Below are 19737 nucleotides of genomic sequence, written 5' to 3'. Positions count from 1 at the left end.
CAACTATACTTCAATAAAAATAAACTAATAATGAAAAATAAACGTTATCATGTTGCAATTAAATCTATACACTATGAAGTGTTAGAATCAGTTTGATCAGTCTCTGTATGTTTGGTCAGGAAGAAGAGAAAAAACACTCCAGGTGGGTCAGCAGGAGTACAAAGGTGGATCTCTGTAGTCACTTCAGAAAATACTTCTAACAGCATAGTAAGATATTGTGTCCAATTTAGCAAGGATATAATATTTTTATCATTTAGTTTCTTTTTGAATAGCCTGATAGTTATTTCTCAAAAACAGAACAATGAAAGACATGCAGATTTCATAAAGATTAACAGGTGTGGTATTCACAGATGGAGCATGTATGAAAAAGGTGTTCTGAAACCCAAACTGCATGGAGTAACTGAAACTATGATCTCATCACTGGGAAGTCATTATCATTTCTCCTGGATTACAGAGACTGCTCTGCATGAGGGACTGCTGTTACCTGAGAAAAAGTTATAAAATTCAAATTACAGAAAGCTATTAATGACTACGTAGTGATTCAGAGATTGTGTCTGAAATGTCTCAGCGGAAGTATCAGTAGATGGTTAAAAATGTGAAAATCTTAGAGAAGTTTTAGCAGTGATGTCTGAGAAGAGATACAATTAAGCTGAGCATGTGACCAGAATAATTATTCTGAAGATATTATCTTCAAAATGTGATTCTTCTTTATGCTTTAAGTCATTATGCAATATCAGCATTCAGGAAAAGATAAAGGGGGCAACGAGAGTAGGTAGAGTGCAAAGAACAGAGAATAGAGAGACAGAAGCACTATGAGCTGTGCTCATTCCTATAATGAAGTATTGAGGCTGAGGTCAAAGTGTATTGAGAATGGTCAGATCCAAGATACGAAGGAAATTGCTTAATTTTTTTCTGATGTCTTTTACATCTATTAAGATATAGAATCATAAAACTATTTTTAAGAATGAATTATACCAAAGATCATATTCAGTCTCTGCAATAATGAGTTTTGACATTGATTTGTTAATTTGCATATAGTTAAGTAAACACAAGTTTCTCACTATAAATACCGTGTAGAGTTGTGGAAACAGGAGAGGATGACTTTCCTCACAGATCACTGCACTGTTATAAGCATAAAAAAGTTCACACAGTATTTATGCTTTTGAAAAATGTGATAAGTGAACAAGAGATAATCCTGAGGATCTTAAATTAGGACAGATTTCAAAGTCACTGAACAAGTACTAAAAACTTTGAAGTCTGTAAATAATAGGGAACAGTCAAATTAAAATCTTGAAAAAGAAATCCATGCAGTATTAATTTACTATAGGAATATAAATGAATGTTGAAAAGAAAAACTCATTCTGGGAAGTATTGTTGCTATGACATTTTATTAGTGGCAATAAATGTAACTTATTTCAGCAAGATTTATCATTAATGACAACCATATTACCTAAATATTCTGGATTGAAATGATACTGAAGTAATTATGTGCTTCATATCTGCACACATTAAAAAGCACTTTACATGATTAAATACTAAAAGACCAAAACAATTTTTTCAATCAATTTTAAGTGAAGCAGACATCACAGAGCTGAAGAATTACACATTTTGCCACAGGTAAGACTATTTTTCAATGACCAAGTATTGTCATGGGAATACCAGACCACCTGACCTGCCTCTTGAGAAACCTGCATGCAGGTCAGGAAGCAACAGTTAGAACTGGACATGGAACAACAGACTGGTTCCAAATAGGGAAAGGAGTACGTCCAGGTTGTATATTGTTTGTATATTATTTAACTTATATGCAGAGTTATGAGGAACATCATGAGGAACGCTGGCCTGGAAGAAGCACAAGCTGGAATCAAGATTGCTGGGAGAAATATCAATAACCTCAGATATGCAGATGACACCACCCTTATGGCAGAAAGTGAAGAGGAACTCAAAGGCCTCTTGATGAAAGTGAAAGAGAGTGAAAAGGCTGGCTTGAAGCTCAACATTCAGAAAACTAAGATCATGGCATCTGGTCCCATCACTTCATGGGAAATAGATGGGGAAACAGTGGAAACAGTGTCAGACTTTATTTTTGGGGGCTCCAAAATCACTGCAGATGCTGATTGTAGCCAGGAAATTAAAAGACGCTTACTCCTTGGAAGGATAGTTATGACCAACCTAGATGGCATATTAAAAAGCAGAGACATTACTTTGCCAACAAAGGTCCGTCTAGTCAAGGCTATGGTTTTTCCAGTGGTCATGTATGGATGTGAGAGTTGGACTGTGAAGAAAGCTGATCACCGAAGAATTGATTCTTTTGAACTCTGGTGCTGGAGAAGACTCTTCAGAGTCCCTTGGACTGCAAGGAGATCCAACCAGTCCATTCTAAAGGAGATCAATCCTGGGTTTTCATTGGAAGGACTGATGCTAAAGCTGAAACTCCAATATTTTGGCCACCTCATGCGACGAGTTGACTCACTGGAAAAAGAGTCTGATGCTGGGAGGGATTGGGGGTGGGAGGAGACGAGGACGACAGAGAATGAGATGGCTGGATGGCATCACTGACTCGATGGACATGAGTTTGAGTGAACTCCGGGAGTTGGTGATGGACAGGGAGGCCTGGCGTGCTGTGATTCATGGGGTCGCAAAGAGTCGAACACGACTGAGCGACTGAACTGAACTGAACTGAACTCCCATGTGTTAGACACCAGTCTGGGCACTGGAGATACAATGGTGAACAAGACAGGGAACGTCTTGGATCCTGAGTTGTAATGAGGAATTGAAGACAATAAAACAACAAATATGTAAACAAGAAACAACCAGACAGTAAGAAGTGCTCTGCAGAGAATTAAAATTCAGGATTGTGACAGTGGCTGAGTGTGTGGTTCCTGTAGACTAGTGATCAGGGAGGAGGCACTGCAGCTGACGGCAAGTGTGTACCAACCTGGGAACTTTCCTGGTGGTCCAATGGTTGGGAATCCACCTTCTAATGAAGGGGATGAGTATCCAACTCCTGGTCGGGGAACTAGGATCCGATATGCCTTAGGGTCACTCAGCCCGTGTTCCTCAACTACAGTACTTAGTTGTACTCAGTACTTAGTTGTACTGAGCCTACAACTAAGACCCAACGCAGCCAAAAATAAATAAATATTTTATTAAAAGGAATGGGTCCATACGTGGTAATTTCTTAAAAAAAGAAGAAGAAGAAGAAAGTGCCAACCTGGGAAGATTAGGAGAAGAATAAACACTCTGGAGAGTGGACAGCATGTTCAGTGGCTTTCAGGCAGAAACCTGTTTGGCGGGTGTGAGACATGAAGGATGGCTAATATGACTGGAGTGTGGTAGGAAAACAGCGCGAGATAAGGGCAGATCAGGCAGGACTCCATGAGGGAGGACAAGAATTTTGGAATGTATTCAAAACCAGGTGAAAAATCGCTGAAAGGTTTTTAAGAGAGTGATTTCATCTGATTTATGATTTTAGAAAGATCCTCTGGCTGCTGTGTAGCAAATGGATTGCAGCAAGATCGGAAGCAGGAACATCAGTTTCAAGGTTTTTGCAGTGGTCCAGGCAAGAGATGCTCGGAGGTTAGGGTGCTGGCAATGGAGAAGGAGAGAAGTAGATGTTGAGGTATCCTTTGGAGGATGAGGTAGACTTGCTGAAGGATTGGGCATGGGCTGTAGGAGAACAGAAAAATAAAAAATAATTCCTAGATTTTTTGGGGGGGCTTGGGTCACTTCTTGCTATTTACTTTGTTGAGGAGAATTGGAGGAGATGCAAATTTTTCAGGGGAGAAATTACTAATCTAAGTCGAAATGTCAAACAGAGAGTCAATTGTGTGAGTCTGGACTTTTGGAGAGAAGTCAGGACAAGAATTGCAGGTTTGGACACCTCCATACATGGATGGCATTTCAACCAGGAGAGGGGTGGTGTTACCCAGGGAGAGTGTAGATGGACAAGAGCTCAGGACTGAATCCTGGGTCCTCTCAAGTGGGGAGCTTAGGCACAGAATCTGAAAAGGAGACTGAAGAGGAACAGCCAGTGAAGCAGGAGGAACATCAGCAAGTGAGGGTTCACACAAGCCAAGAGAAGACAGTGTTTTAAGGAGGTCACGGGTCAGCTTAAACATCAAGTGCAATGAAGACCAAAGTTACCACTGGATTTGGCAAAAAGGAGATCACTGAAGCTCCCTGCAGACATTGTGAACTTGACAGGCATGCCAGTTTGGGAGCCAAATAGGATTTGGTTTGGAGTTGTAGGTCTACCCACTTACAATCCGGGTGACCTTGGATAGGTCATGTACTGTCTATAAATTTAGACAATGACATTTCCCATATAGGACTATTGTAAAGATTGGGAGGACTGATGCTAAAGCTGAAACTCCAATACTTTGGCCACCTCATGCGAAGAGTTGACTCACTGGAAAAGAGTCTGATGCTGGGAGGGATTGGGGGCAGGAGGAGAAGGGGATGACAGAGGATGAGATGGTTGGATGGCATCACCGACTCGATGGACATGAGTTTGAGTAAACTCCGGGAGTTGGTGATGGACAGGAAGGCCTGGCGTGCTGTGATTCATGGGGTTGCAAAGAGTCGGACACGACTGAGCGACTGAACTGAACTGAAGTATTGTTTATGTGTTAGTCGTGTGTGCTCAGTCACTCAGTCATATCCAACTCTTTGCAACCCCATGGATTGTAGCTCTCCAGGCTTCTCTGTCCATGGGATTTCCCAGGCAAGAATACTGGAATGGGTTGCCCTTTCCTTCTCCAGGGGATCTTCCTGACCCAGGGATCGAACCCATGTCTCCTGCATTGGCAGGTGGATTCTTTACCACTGCACCATGTTACTTATAATAAATGGCAAGTTATTATCAAATATGGACAATATAGACTACCTGAAAATGTAGGTCTCGGAATGTTGCTTTTAGGTGCTAATTGCTGTCAAATTTTGCTAAACATTACTTATATTAAAAATACTTATTTAATACTTAAAACTAAAAGGGTTAAAAAATAATGTTTAATAAAATCAATTTGTTTTAATTGAATTTTTTAAGGAATCTTATCATTTCTCCTACATGAATAAACACCCAGTGACACATCATGTCTCTTCTGGAAAATCTCTCTCCTTTGGTGTTTCCATCTTATTTACACATACCCACACACAGAATTCTTGACATCCTTTCAGTTCTTCCAGGCTTCAAAAGCTTCCAGAAATCAGTAAATTTGTAGGACTTTTTCCTCTCTATTTGAAAGCAACTTCACCCAGCCAATATGCTTAGAAAATGCAAATAAATTTTTTGGAGATCAGCTTAAAGTTCAAATTAACAGTGAGTTTTGTAACAGTGAACACAAATTTAAAAAAAAAGAAAAATCCTCTGAGGCAAAAAAGGAGAGTTTCATCACCACATCCACTTTTTCTTAAGGCATTTACTTAAGAAAACTTGTCTTTTCTTCCTTTGCCCTTTACTATATATTTTTAAAAGCTATATAAGCCTGTTGCCAGCTTTGCATTTTGGAAACCTTTTGCTCTGAGACCTGAGAGATTGCTCTTTTAAATTCAATCATTATGTAAGAGAGTGCCCTTATCTTCCAGTTTCTGTAGGAGAGAAGGAGCCTAACTTCAGCAGGTGCCAGGATCTGATTTATAAAACTACCTCCTGTCATAAAGGTATAAGAAATGTATTTTTCCTTTAGATACAGACACTTAGCAAACACCAACGGTCACTCCTATTACAAGGTAAATGTAGAATGAATGATATGAAAAATGGTACTGTCAAATCCTCTTACTGGAAAACTAGTTCTCATTTATCTCAAGAACATGTATGTTAACACATTGTACTGCATGGTCACATAAAAGTGTGAGATTCCTTACTGACTTCTTACTAGATTGCCTGTAATGCATATCACATTCTGCCTCTATGCTTCAACAGAAAAAAAATGTTTTCTTTCTCTTCTTTTTATGTGAAGAAGTCTTCTGGGTTAGCAGGACATTTTATTTAAAGTTATGTTTCCACAATAGTTCCTACCTCAGAACACCAAAACACTGAACAGTAAATAATCATGTTATATAGTTATAAACTGGGCTGTTGTATATGTGTGTGCCTTTGTGTGAAAATCTAAAGCATCACTGCCTAAGTATTCATCATGTAGAATACTGGGTAGATATTAGGCTTATGTGATAGGTCTGCCCAAATGAGGTCCCTGTCAGGAGGGCAGAAGTAACACCTATACACAAAGGCAGCATCAGTATCAATTCTTCACAGACTCAGAGAGTAAGTCCCAAAGTTAATATCATGAGAAGAGCAAAAGATTAGTCCACAAAATCAAAGTAAATAAGCAAATTAGACTTTACTCAAAATGATGCACTTAATTTCAAATAAAAAAAGTAGAGATAATCAGATGTACTTAGAGGCAAACTACTGCTTAATCTAAGCACTGTATTTTTTTTTTACATTTTATTTATTTTTTTATTGGAGGCTAATTATTTTGCAATATTATATTGGTTGGTTTTGCCATACATTGACATGAATCCACCCCGGGTGTACATGAGTTCCCCTTCCCGAACCCCTCCCCATCTCCCTCCTCCCCTTATCCTCCCTCTGGGTCATCCCCGTGCACCAGCCCCAAGCATCCTGTATCATGTGTCGAACCTGGACTGGTGATTCATTTCACATGTGATAATATACATGTGATTCGTTTCACATGTGATAATATACATGTTTCACTGTATTGAACATGGAAAACCTGGAATTTAAGTCAACTTGTGCCAAACAAAGGTAGCTGCAGTTATATATGGCTGAGATGTATGGATAAATTGTGAGTTCAGTTCAGTTCAGTCGCTCAGTCGTTTCCGACTCTCCGCGACCCCATGAATCACAGCACGCCAGGCCTCCCTGTCCATCACCAACTCCCGGAGTACACTCAAACTCATGTCCACAGAGTAGGTGATGCCATCCAGCCATCTCATTCTCCGTCGTCCCCTTCTCCTCCTGCCCCCAACCTTTCCCAGCATCAGAGTCTTTTCCAGTGAGTCAACTCGTCGCATGAGGTGGCCAAAGTATTGGAGTTTCAGCTTTAGCATCAGTCCCTCCAATGAACACCCAGGATTGATCTCCTTTAGAATGGACTGTTTGGATCTCCTTGCAGTATAAGGGACTCTCAAGAGTCTTCTCCAACACCACAGTTCAAAAGCATCGATTCTTCGGCGATCAGCTTTCTTCACAGTCCAACTCTCACATCCATACATGACCACGGGAAAAACCATTGCCTTGACTAGACGGACCTTGGTTGGCAAAGTAATGTCTCTGCTTTTTAATATACTATCAAGGTTGGTCATAACTTTCCTTAGATTTATATAAATAAAAATAATTTCAGACTTGTTGAGTCTGACTACGGTTGAGAAGATAAAAATATGAAATGTGCTATAAAATACTAGAGGTAAATTAGGGAAAGAGACTATGCCTGGCAGAGTTTTGATAGCTGTGGCTCTGACCCCTGGAGTCACTCCCCTGAGTATCTTATGTTACAAGATAAAAGAACTTTGCAGATGTAATTAAAGTAGCTCATTGTTTGACTTGAAAATAGAGATTATTCATGTTGGCCTAATGTAATCACATGAGTTCTTTTTTTTTCCACATTAAACATCTTAGATTTATATTTTTAAATAGCCAAATAAAACAGAACATCAAGTCGCAGAACACATGTTTATTTACATTAATTCAAAAGTCCAAGGTACAATATAGTGGCATCTCTTAACAGTTCATATAATTTAAGACTTATACACACACAAGCATATAGACAAATATTAGTCTCTTAGAACAAAGGCTGAAGAAGTTACTCAGACATTTTGGCATTGACACTTACATATTTATGGCAACAAATAATGATGGCTTTAAACTTTCAATAAGATCTTTTGTACAAGGATAGGAGATGGAAAGAATGGAAAGAAGACAGTCAAACAAATGTATCTTTACTGTACTATTTATCTAACACCATATGCGATGTGGCACTGCTCAGCAAATTTGATCAGGACTGTCTATTTACTCTGGTCTGCAATGATAACATGAACTGAAGTATCCCCAAATCTAACTTTACTTTGTATTTTATAAACAACTGCTGCTTGGTTCTTCCTTCTGCATCTTTTAAAAATGAACACTTTTCTTTAACATAACTCAACTTTGGTCCCAATAAGTATCTGAAATTTAGCTTTTCTTTCAAGAATCCTGAGTGAAAGGACAATGTCAGTCACGTCGCCTCCAGGCCAGCTTTGAAATGATCAGTGGTGCTAAAGATGAAGGTATCATCTAGAACTTAAACTCTGAAATACAACTCCATCTTTCTCTGGCATGAACCTAAGTGCTTTACCACATTTCCTATAAACCAGTGAAAGAGACCCTGTGGTATTATTTCTGAAACAGAACAACCCCATTTCTGCCCTGCTGTTTATTTTCGCAGACCACACACAAAGTTGAATATAAAGAGATTCAATCACTACATCGTACAAATGCAGGCACAAAATTAAGTGGATGCCACAAAGGGTGTGTCTGAAAACACTGAATTGACTGAATCTGAGTCGCATTTCACCTTCGTGGACTTTAAGATGCCCTCAGCTATGACTGGGAAAGAGCCTGACTTTTCCATTCTGCCCTGTTGCAGTATCCTTCAGGGGTTCCAAAAACACTACTCTTTTCCCAATCCCTGCCTTCCGTTCATCCATGGGGGCATGGCTATCAGGACCGGGAGTGAGAATAGATGCATGGACATTGCTTTGGTTTAGCATATTTTTTTGTCTCTTGGGGTTACACTTGCAGGGACACGGTGTCAGATAGAGGTACAGGAGTACCAGAACAATGCTGGCCACGCACGCTGCAAGAGTGGTAAAAGCTGTGTTAAATGCCTCGTGTGCATGGGATTTGTTTATGGTGAAATTGCTCACGTTTATTGTGACATCCACATTTAACAGACGTTGCCGATTCACTGCAACACAGGAATACACTCCAGCATCCTCAAAACGAGGACTTTCTATAACCAGGCTTCCATTGGAAAACACATGGAAGTTTTCCATCTCTTTATCGGGCTCCAGCACTCTGTTATCTGGACCGACCCACATGAAATCGGTATTTGCCCTACCAGTCTTGCCGTCACAGTGGACCATCAGCCTTTCCCCAACCTGAGCTTCATGAATAAAGCCAAGGGCATGGAAGGAACCATTGATGATACTGTCAGAGCAGTTCAGGAAGCTATCCTGGAGCAGAAGCACCTGATGGAAGTGCCTAGTGTCAGACCATAGGCGACAGGTATAATCATTCTTAAAATCCATCACTGAGCTGAAGTGCCTGCGGTATCAAAAGATCAGCAAGGAGGAGAGGGAACAGTCACAGACAAAGGGATTTCCATGAAGGAAGATACCTCTCAGTTGCTTTCCTGGCACTAAATTTATATGATGCATTGGCAGAGAGGAGATGCGGTTATAAGAAACATCTAGAAACATCAGTTCTGCCAGCTTGAACCTTCCAACATACAAATCCACGGGAAACTGCGTGAGAAAGTTTCCACTTAAGTACAGTTTTTGCAGTTGGGAGAGCGCTCCAAACGCTGAAGGATCCAGATAAGAAATGTGATTGTTGTAAAGCAGGAGCACTTCCAGAACCTTCAGCTCTTGGAACACTGCTCTTTTCACGGTCTTCAGCTTGTTGGATGACAAGTCAAGACACTTCAGATTTGGAGTGGTGGAAAAACTGTCCGTGGAAATGCTTGTGATGTTGTTGTGCCGAATAATGAGGGTGTTCAGCTTTACCAACGATACTGGAATCCACTCAGAATCCAGAAGTCCAATTCTGTTGTAACTCAGATCCAGTCTCTTGATCAACCTGAAAAGCTTCCCAGGCACCCTGGACAGATTTTTGTTGGTGCAGCTGACGATGTCAGTGGCACAGATGCAAGCAGTGGGGCACACCCCGGAGGCGCCACGGCTCACAGTCACCGTGATAACCAACAAACACAGCAGTTCCTTGCAGCCCGGTCTGACAACTCCAGGCAGGCTGGGCAATGCATATAAACGTAAAGACGTTATGGTCGCCTCTGAGTCTCTTCCAGGAGCCTTTTCCACCAGCTCAGCCTCCCACCAGTGAACAGAGCTGGGACGCCTCACGAGCTCCGGGGATAGGCCGCCGACGTGGTGTCTTCTGCAGGTCTGTGCGTCCGTCTGTCTGTCTCTGTCACTCTGGCATCTTAGAGTTCCTTTCCCTTTTGCTCCCGGCGGGCAGCAGCCTCTCGCTGGCTCGCAACTTCGGGGAGTTTCAAGCCGCCGCTTAGGTGGCAGCAGCAGCAACCCCGGCCGCAGGAAACGTCTCGACCGGCTCCGGTTGCTGCTCCCGGGCTTTCTTCATTGCTCGGCTGAAGGTACCGCCTGGGCGATCCAGTCGTTGCGTGCCCACGCGCGGGGCGCCCAGCTCCTGGAGCCGGGTGCGAGGGGCGGGAAGCGGATCAGACCCGGCCCCGCCTCTCCGCTCACGGGAGGCAGCAGGGCCCCCATCACATGAGTTCTTAAAGTAGAGAACTTGTTCTGGCTGAAACAGAAGTGGAAGGCAGGCAAGTCTGAAGTGGGAGAAGAAATTCTCTACTTGACAATCTCCTGTTGTGCCTTGAATATAGAGGAATTCAGAGGGAAACTTTGAGAAGGAAATTAACTGTGTTTTGTGAGTGTGAAAGTGGACCTAGAGCTCCAGATGAACAGAAATAAATGAATCGTTATTATATTTGGGAGACTTCAACATCCCTCTACCAGAAATGGACAGCTCCAGCAGGCAGAAAATCAGTTAAGGACATATTTAAACTCAAAGCACCTTCAATCAATTTAATATAATTGATATCTATAAGACTCAGTTCAGTTCAGTTCAGTCGCTCAGTCATGTCCGACTCCTTGCAACCTCATGAATCACAGCATGCCAGGCCTCCCTGTCCATCACCAACTCCTGAAGTCCATGTCCATTGAGTCGGTGATGCCATCCAGCCATCTCATTCTCTGTCGTCCCCTTCTCCTCCCGCCCCCAATCCTTCCCAGCATCAGAGTCTTTTCCAGTGAGTCAACTCGTCGCATGAGGTGGCCAAAGTATTGGAGTTTCAGCTTTAGCATCAGTCCTTCCAATGAAAACCCAGGATTGATCTCCTTTAGAATGGACTGGTTGGATCTCCTTGCAGTCCAAGGGACTCTCAAGAGTCTTCTCCAGCACCATCAAAAAAGAGCAGATTGCGTATTCTTCTCAAGCTCACAGGGAACATTCACTACCACATTTTCTGGGCTATAAAATATACCTTAACAAACTTAAAGGACTAGAAATCACACAATGTCTGCTCTCAGACCACAATGGAATTCAAGTAGAAATCAAAAAGATAAAGATAGCTGGAAAATCCCAAAATACATGGAGCTGAAAAAACATAGTTTTAAATAATTCAAGGATACTTATGAGTCAGGAGAAATCTCAAGAGAAATTTCAAACTGCTTGAAACTAAATGAAAACAATTTACCAAAACTTGTGGGTTGCAGAGAAAGCCGTGCCTAGAGGAAAATTTACAGCATAAAAAGAAGAAAGATACAAAATCATCAGTCTGAACTTCCATCCTAGAAAACTCTAAAAAGAAATGCAAATTAAATCCAAAACAGAAAAATAGAATAGAAACCAATGAAATGGAAAACAGAAGAGCGTAGGTGTTAGATTTTCTCAAATGCTTTTACAGCATTTATTAATTTCTTTAAACGATACAGGCCTATTCAGATTGTCTATTCTTACTTTCTAGTGAAGAACTGTATCAATAATTACTAACCTTCCAAAGCAGAAAGTACCAGGCCCAAAGAGAGTCACTGGTGAATTTTGCCAAATATTTAAGGAAGATATTATACCAGTTATCTACAATTTCTTCCAGATGAAAAGTGCAGAGGAAATACTCCCTAACTCATTCTATGAGGCCAACATCACTCTAATACCAAAACCAGACAATGACATTACAAGGAAATTATGGACCAATTATCTCTCATGAGCACAGAAGCAAATCCAACAATGTGTAAAAAGAATTATACACCACAACCAAATGGAATTATCCTAGGTATGCAAGGCTAGTTTAATATTCAAATACAAATTAACTTTGGCCACCTGATGCAAAAAGCTGACTCATTAGAAAAGACCCTGATGCTGGGAAAGATTGAAGGTAGGCGAAGGGGACGACAGAGGATGAGATGATTGGATGGTATCACCGACTTGATGGACATGAGTTTGAGCAAGCTCTGGGAGATGGTGAAGGACAGGGAAGCCTGGTGTGCTGCAGTCCATGGGGCTGCAGAGTTGGACACAACTGAGCAACTGAACAACAACAATCACATCAACAGGCTAAAAGAAGAAAAATCACATGATCATATCATAGATGCAGAAACAAATTTGAGAAAATCCAACATTTGAAGAAAATCTACAAAAATATAATAAGTAGACATAATAAACATAATAAGTATCAGGTTGTGAAATAAAGACCTTATTCAAAATGATGCATTTAATTTCAAATAAACAAAAGCAGAGATAATCAGATATACTTAGAAGCAAACTGCTGCTTAATCTTACTTGTGAGAAGTTCAAAGCTTTTCCACGAAAATCATGAACAAGGCAAGTATGTCCTGCTACCCACTGCTTTTCAGCATTGTCCTGGAAGTCCTAGCTAATTCAATAAGACAAGAAAATAAAATGAAAAGGTGTAATTGGGAAGGAAGAAATAAAACTGTCTCTGTAAACAAGTAATAAGGAAGTCTCTATGTATAATACCTGAAAGAATCAACAACAACAAAAATCCTTGATCCAGTAAGAAATTATAGCAAGGTTGTTGCCATATGCCAGCAGTGAATGAATGGAATTTAAAATTTAAAATATATTACCATTTACATTAGCATCCCCCAAAATTAAATACTCAGGTACAAATCTAACAAAACATATACAAGAGTTATATGGAGAAAACTACCAAATTCTGATAAGAGATATCAAAGAAAAATTAAATAAATGGAAGAGACATCTAGTATTCACAGAAAGGAAGGTGCAATATTGTCATCCACGTGTATGCTGAATCTAAGAAGAGTTTTAGGATATAAGCACATAATTCTCTCACATTCTAGTTCTAGTCACATTCAGATCCACAGGGCATAGCCCTGCCTTCTCTTCTGTACAGTAACAGAACCTCAGATATCCTGATGGAGGGGGAGTGCCAGTTTTATAGCCCACATGGACTGGGATTCATAGAGTCATAGAGTAACACCCCAACATGGAACACAGCAGTGTCAGGCTGTTCCTGATGCAGCTGTTTTTGAAGAAACTTTCTTCTCTTTATGAATCCACTCTGCTTGCAAACACTGCTTCTATCAACTGTCTTGACAGCAAGGCAGACAGTTTGTTGACTTAGCAAAATAAACCTTTATTAGAGTTCTATTTTGATTATTCTCCTTTGAAAACTATCTCACTTCAAATGTGTTAGAAAATGTATTTTCCCTCAGTTACTTACTTTCAGTTATATCAGGTTTTAATTTTCACTGTTGAAGACTTATCATACCTTCCCATCTGTCTAAGAATCTGGATTTTCATGAGTCTAGATCATAGTTTCACTCTTTATAGCTTGCTTCTTATTCTTTCTAATGAACTGCTTCTCATTCTCTATACATTGAAGAATTAATTGACCTATTATACATTAGTGTTTCCCATGTTCAAAAACTATATAACTCTTAAGAGTCTCTCATTTTCAGAATTCTGCCACTTCCTGATATTTACATGTCATTTCTACCATAATTCATCCCTCTCACTTCCCCTCTCTGTCCCTCTTCTCTTTCATTTTACCCCATGTATTTGTTCTCTATCTCTGATCCAAGATCATACCAGGTCAGAGATAATTTACTAAATGTATGCAGTGACCTTGTACTCAGGTTCCATGAAAAGGGAACACAGGAAAATGATGAGCCATCTAGAGTGGCTTCCCAGACTTTGAATCTTCTCCGTATGGATTTACTCCTGACAAAATGAGGAAATGTTACTGAGCTGAAGTCAAGACAGGTCCTAGATGTCAGACATTCTCTCTCTCTCTCCCTCTGTTCTTCATACTATTTAGTGGAATCCAGAAGAATGGATGTGTGTTTAGACACAGTTATGAAACTTAAAATTTATAATGCCATTGTATTTCTGTTTTGTGCTCTTCCATCTGCCTTCTGAAAACCTCTGCTGCCTCTTCACATTGCAGACCCTTGTACATTTCTATAATGCACTCTTGTAGATGATGCTAGATTACACAGTACATCATTGGAGAGGGCCACCTGAACACAAACTCAAGATAAGTCCAAGGGATTGTCTGCAGGACCAGGGAGGTGATGCAGGCTAAGGATCAGGCCACTTTGCTGTACTAGGAAATAAAGAGCACAGAATGGGGAAGGCCTCGCAAGGTGAAGGACACAGCTATGGGATGGGATATCTGGAAGAGAACAGGGCCTACAACCAGTTTATCTGTAAGTAATTTCCAGAGGGCTCCTGTTTGCTGGTGACACATGACCACTAGAGTAGAAGGGTAAGTCCAGGACCAAGAATATCCAATTGCAATAGAATAGTCTGTGTTTAAGGACTATTCAAAGATAGGTGCACACCTCATGACACAATATGTAAAAGTTGACATTGGAGAGCACTGCAGAAGGAGCAGTAAGAAAAGCAGGTGAGAGTCCAGAGAGGTGAGGATTAGTCCCGTATGGGATGTAAGAGTAGAACAGACAAGTAGAGTAGACAAGTCATCAAAAGTCAAGAATGGGGAAGCAACACCAGAAATGAGGTGTGGCTGCTAGAACTGGCACAAAATACTAATCAAACACAGTAAGCTTCTCCTATAATTTGAACACAGCCTTGATGTCATGCCCTGCCCCAGGTGCCATTTAAGACCAGGAGCCTCCTGATGCATTTTGTTGTGACTGGATTAACAGTCATTTGTGAACCACTGAATGCACTCCATCCGACTCCCGAGATAAGCAAATACACATGGCAACCATGTGATGCAATTACTTAGAGAAAGACATTACAAAGTGCAGCCAGTACTAGGCCAGAATAACTCAGCACACAGTAGTACACAGGAAAGAAAACTATTATAGAAAACTTCAGAGTCTTGCAAGAAAAGACCATGGTCCACGTAATTAGTAAACATGTCAATGATGGCAAATCTTGGCACAGGCAGACGTGAGGAAATGTCAGCTAGAAGAGAGAAATAGGATCTAGGGTACTAGAGTGCTTTAGATCTGGACAAAGTCACCAGGTCAGGCAGCGGGCAAGCAAAATAGAATCCATTACAGTGATCAGTAGATGGCTGACCCTGAATCATTCTTTGTGAGGTTTCATGGAAGCAGAAGTTGGGGCTTTTCAAGGAGAGAAAAGGGCAGTGCACACACCTTATCCAACCAACCCCAGCACCTACTTAGGGACTTGGGGAAGGATGCACTGTCTGTGGTTCTGATGTAGGAAGGGCAGACCAGGCTCTAGGGTGAAAAGACAGAGCAGGGAATACCTCTGGGCACAGAGGTGGGTGTGAGGACCTCACCCAGAGAGGTTTTAATTTCAAGGTTCTCCAGCATCAAAGTACAAGCGTCCCTGAACCTCATCAAGGTGACCCCACTCCTCTCAGGAGAAGTATAACTGAACAAGGGATCAGCAGTTGCAGCTCATGGCTCTAGTACATGGGCTCAGTAGTTGTGGTGTACCCGTTTAGTTGCCTTGTGGCACATGGGATCCTCCCAGACCAAGGATCGAACCTGTGTCCCCTGCATTAGCAGGTGGATTCTTAACCACCTGACCACCAGGGATGTCCTTCATTTAAGGTCTTAACACACAACTTTGCAGAAAGCACCCAGATTTGCTCAGCAAATTCAGACAGGATTCAATACTAGCTTAGACCTCTCACAGCACCCATTGAGGGTGGAAACATCTAAGCCTTCTATGGCCTCTTTTCCTGTATGGGTGCTCCTTGCTTAAGACTAAGCCACACAAACCCACCAGTCAATCTTGGATGCCCATAGCCCTCTTCCATTTCTGTGCAGCTCTCGCTGTCCTTCAGCAATGACAGCCTTCTCTGTCCAGCTAACCTTCATTCAAGTCACCCCAATCCCAATAATTATCACAAATGACCATATTTGCCTCTGTCCATATCCACCAGGCTGAATGAATCATTCCAGGCCCCATTAAAGTCCTCACAAAATCTTGGTGAGTCCCTAGTGAAGTGAATAAGCAAAAGCTCCGGTCAGCATGTCATCCTTCCTCAACCACTGCTATGCCTTGGCATCCAACTCATATCTACACTTCTCTTGGAAGCGTTGGCCACTTATCAGGCTCTCACATCTGATACACCCTATCTTTATGACCACATACCTCCCTCAACTGCATTTTAAAAGTGAAAGCGATAGTCACTCAGTTGTGTCTGACTCTGCAAACCTTTGTACTGTAGCCTGCCAGACTCCTGTCCATGGAATTCTCCAAGCAAGGATACTGGAGTGGGTTGCCATTCCCTTCTCCAGGGGATCTTCCTGACCCAGGGGTCGAACCCAGGTCACCTGCACTGCAGATTCTTTACCATCTGAGCCACCAAGAAACCCAATACCATCACTCAGGTACTCAAGCAAGAGCCCCAGTGCTCAGCTTCTATCCTCCACTTCCTGCTCCCTGAACAGCGTTAGGACTGTAACATGAAGATTATACCTCCTAAATGTGACCACAGGTCACTCACTTGGGTCCACATAGTAGCTACCACATTTTGGATATCTCTACTTGAACCCCTCTTTCGATTTCCCAATTTGTGAGTCCAGCTGCCAATTTGATGCCTCCACTTACTGGTCCCTGAAATACCTCAGACTCTTAATATGGTCAAAACAAAGCTTCTGATAAACCCAGTGATTATTACTCACACTCAACCTCCTCATCTCAGTTGGAGCTTCCATCCCTACAGCTGCTAAGATCAAACACCCTGGGGTTATTTCTGGTTTCTCTGTTTCACTTCTCATCATCCAAACTAGAAAACCTAGTTGACCCTTTTTAGAACATGCATCCAGACTTCAACCTCATCTACTAAATCACAACTCTGGCCCATTAACTCTCACCTAGACTATGTCAGTAGCCTCTACCGGGATCTGCCTCACTCCTCTCACTCTCATGGTCTGTTCTCCACTCTACATACAGTCAGAAATAGCTTTTTAAGACCTTAATAATATCACCTCCCTCCTCTGATTGAAACCACCCAATACCTCCAGAATAGATGCTCAATTTCTCAGGCATTCATCCTATATTTCGTGTTCAGACCAGATAAGGAGACGTGTGCTTCCTCAACACTCCCACCTTAATTTTATTTTTTTTCCCCCACCTTAATTTTAATACTAAGTATTTGCATATGGTGGTACCAGCTCCTGGGTTAACTTTCCACACAACTTTACGATGGTTGCCAGAAATGGAAATATAACCATATAACCTCTAATATGGACTTAAGACTCTGGGCATGGGGTTTCTCGAGGGTGCCCAGAGCCAAGGATTGGGAAGACGGCATCTAAGAGTTCCCTGATTCCACAAACCAGAAAACATCTGAGTGAGGGTTAGAGCCAGAAAGGAACTAGGACACCCTCTACATACCCGTTTTGTTACTGTAAGTACTTCTGCAGCCTTGGGACTCTGTGGAAAGAGACAGACCTTAGAACAATGTAACAGTGGGGACAGAAAGGTTGAAGCTCATGCCACCCCATACGCATCCTTGCCTAGCCCGAGCCAGGTGGCCTCAGTTTGGTCGTCTGACCTCTGTGCCTCCGTGCACTTTGTCGCTCCTTACCCGCAGTGTGACCCTGAACAAAGATTCAACCTCCTAGTGCCTCAGGGTTCTCATCACTCCCCTCAAATCTGTTTTTCCTTTGAATAGCCTTACAAAACATTTTAAAAGCAAATGTAAATCCCGTTCCCCTTTTTGTTCAAAACTCTCCACACCTTCTTGCTGCTGCTGCTTAGTCGCTTCCAGTCGAGTCCGACTCTGTGCGACCCCACAGACGGCAGCCCACCAGGCTCCTCTGTCCCTGGGATTCTCCAAGCAAGAATACTGGAGTGGGTTGCCATTTCCTTCTCCCCACACCTTCTTAGGTCCCGACAATGAAGATACAATCCTCAGCCTGACAGTCAGGGCATGACTCTGCTTCTCATTGTCTGGGTCCTGCAGACATCAGATGGACCCGGGTTTCCTGAATCCTCCAGCCACAGTCCGACCTCCAAGCCTGTGCAGCTGCGGGTCCCTCGGCCCATCACCCTGTCCCACGCTCCATCACACTGTCCATTACACACAGGGACCACCCACGACCGCCTCACCGTCCTGGAGCCCGGGGCCTGGGCTGCGGGCACGTGAGCAGGAGCCTCGCACTCGGGGCTTTCGTGTCTGGTGAGGTGAGGGCAGTGAGCGGCCGGAGGACGACGTTTACCTGAGGCTGGTCCTTCAGCGCCGCCGCCGCCAGCGACTCTGGGCGGAGCGGGGCCAGGAACGGCGGGGAGGCTCGGGCGGGGCGGTTCCCGGGCGGCGTCGCCGAAGCTCAGACCCGTCTCTGTGCAGCGACGACAGCCCCTCTCATTGAACGTCCTCGGTCCCATCGCCCAGTCCTAACAAGCCTCCGGACCTGAACAGACATAGAGCAGTTAAAACGGCCGCCTTATGGAGGCCGGAAGTCCCGCCCCAACGAGGTGTGCTTTAAACGGAAACTGCCTGTTTCCTGGTAATTCATTCGTTACCCATGCTGCCCTTTACTCTGAGCATCCTGGGTAATATAGTTCGAACACACGAGCAGGTCACGGGCAAAGGCTCTCCCTACGAGACTTTCAGGAGAAAGAGAAAAGGCTAAGCTTCCTAATGAGCGTCGCTGGAAAACGATGACTCCAGTTCTAAGGACAGTGACGGGGCTTTTCTTCTTCATAAAGGAGCCACACTAGAATCTGTGGGATCAGTCGGCAATGGATCACCGAAGTGTTTGTATTACTAAACGGAACTTAGTCCACTGGCTCCACAAAGCCGATCTAGTGCCACCTGGTGGCGATGAAAGAAAGTACAAAATTTACTGCAGGGCACCCAGCAAGGGAGTGGGGCACAAGACTCAAATCCACTCCCGTGGGGGTCTTTGAGTTTAGTTCAGTTCAGTTCAGTCGCTCAGTCGTGTCCGACTCTTTGCGACCCCATGAATCAAAGCACGCCAGGCCTCCCTGTCCATCACCAACTCCCGGAGTTCACTCAAACTCATGTCCATCGAGTCGGTGATGCCATCCAGCCATCTCATTCTCGGTCGTCCCCTTCTCCTCCCGCCCCCAATCCTTCCCAGCATCAGAGTCTTTTCCAGTGAGTCAGCTCGTCGCATGAGGTGGCCAAAGTATTGGAGTTTCAGCTTTAGCATCAGTCCCTCCAATGAACACCCAGGGTTGATCTCCTTTAGAATGAACTGGTTGGATCTCCTTGCAGTCCAAGACTTTTTAAAATATTTATGTATTTGACTGTGTCTGATCTTAGTTGCAGAATGTTGGCTCTTCAGTTGCAATGCGTGGGCTTGCCCGGAAGCGCATGAGATCTTAGATCCTCTACCAGGGATGGAACCCGTGGCCCCTGCACGGTCAAGTCCCAGTCTCCTTTTATTGATTCTCATGAAGAACAAGTTAAATTCTATCATCTGCCTGCAAATCCCAGTCAGGAACTGAGC

The 19737-nt window shown here is 42.8% G+C and overlaps 2 protein-coding genes across 8 annotated transcripts in view; both read right to left on the bottom strand.

The window, feature by feature from the left end:
- Nucleotides 1-9325: 9325 nt before the first annotated feature.
- Nucleotides 9326-19737, bottom strand: part of LOC129546366 (uncharacterized) — a 56357-nt gene continuing 45945 nt past the window's right edge. For 2 of the 7 annotated variants that reach the window (XR_016035847.1, XR_016035853.1), the window contains exon 4: nucleotides 10370-18672. The gene's annotated coding sequence lies outside the window, so the exon portion shown is untranslated. Of the gene's footprint in view, nucleotides 18673-19737 lie in introns of all 7 variants that reach the window. The other 5 variants (XR_016035851.1, XR_016035852.1, XR_016035850.1 and 2 more) reach the window with 5 other exon arrangements.
- LOC129546283 (uncharacterized) lies at nucleotides 9334-18646 on the bottom strand. The gene is made up of 5 exons (XM_055411152.2): nucleotides 18272-18646; nucleotides 17654-17692; nucleotides 15459-15519; nucleotides 10427-10586; nucleotides 9334-10372 (listed from the first exon to the last, which is right to left on the bottom strand). Exons 1-5 carry the CDS (start codon nucleotides 18644-18646, stop codon nucleotides 9334-9336), a joined length of 1674 nt encoding a protein of 557 aa, XP_055267127.2.

The sequence above is a fragment of the Moschus berezovskii genome, chromosome 22 (assembly GCF_049115385.1).
Source record: "Moschus berezovskii isolate FMDL1 chromosome 22, NW_MosBer_1.0, whole genome shotgun sequence".
Taxonomy (NCBI): domain Eukaryota; kingdom Metazoa; phylum Chordata; class Mammalia; order Artiodactyla; family Moschidae; genus Moschus; species Moschus berezovskii.
Note: the sequence above shows the minus strand (reverse complement) of the source record. Positions and strands in the feature narration are given on the sequence as shown.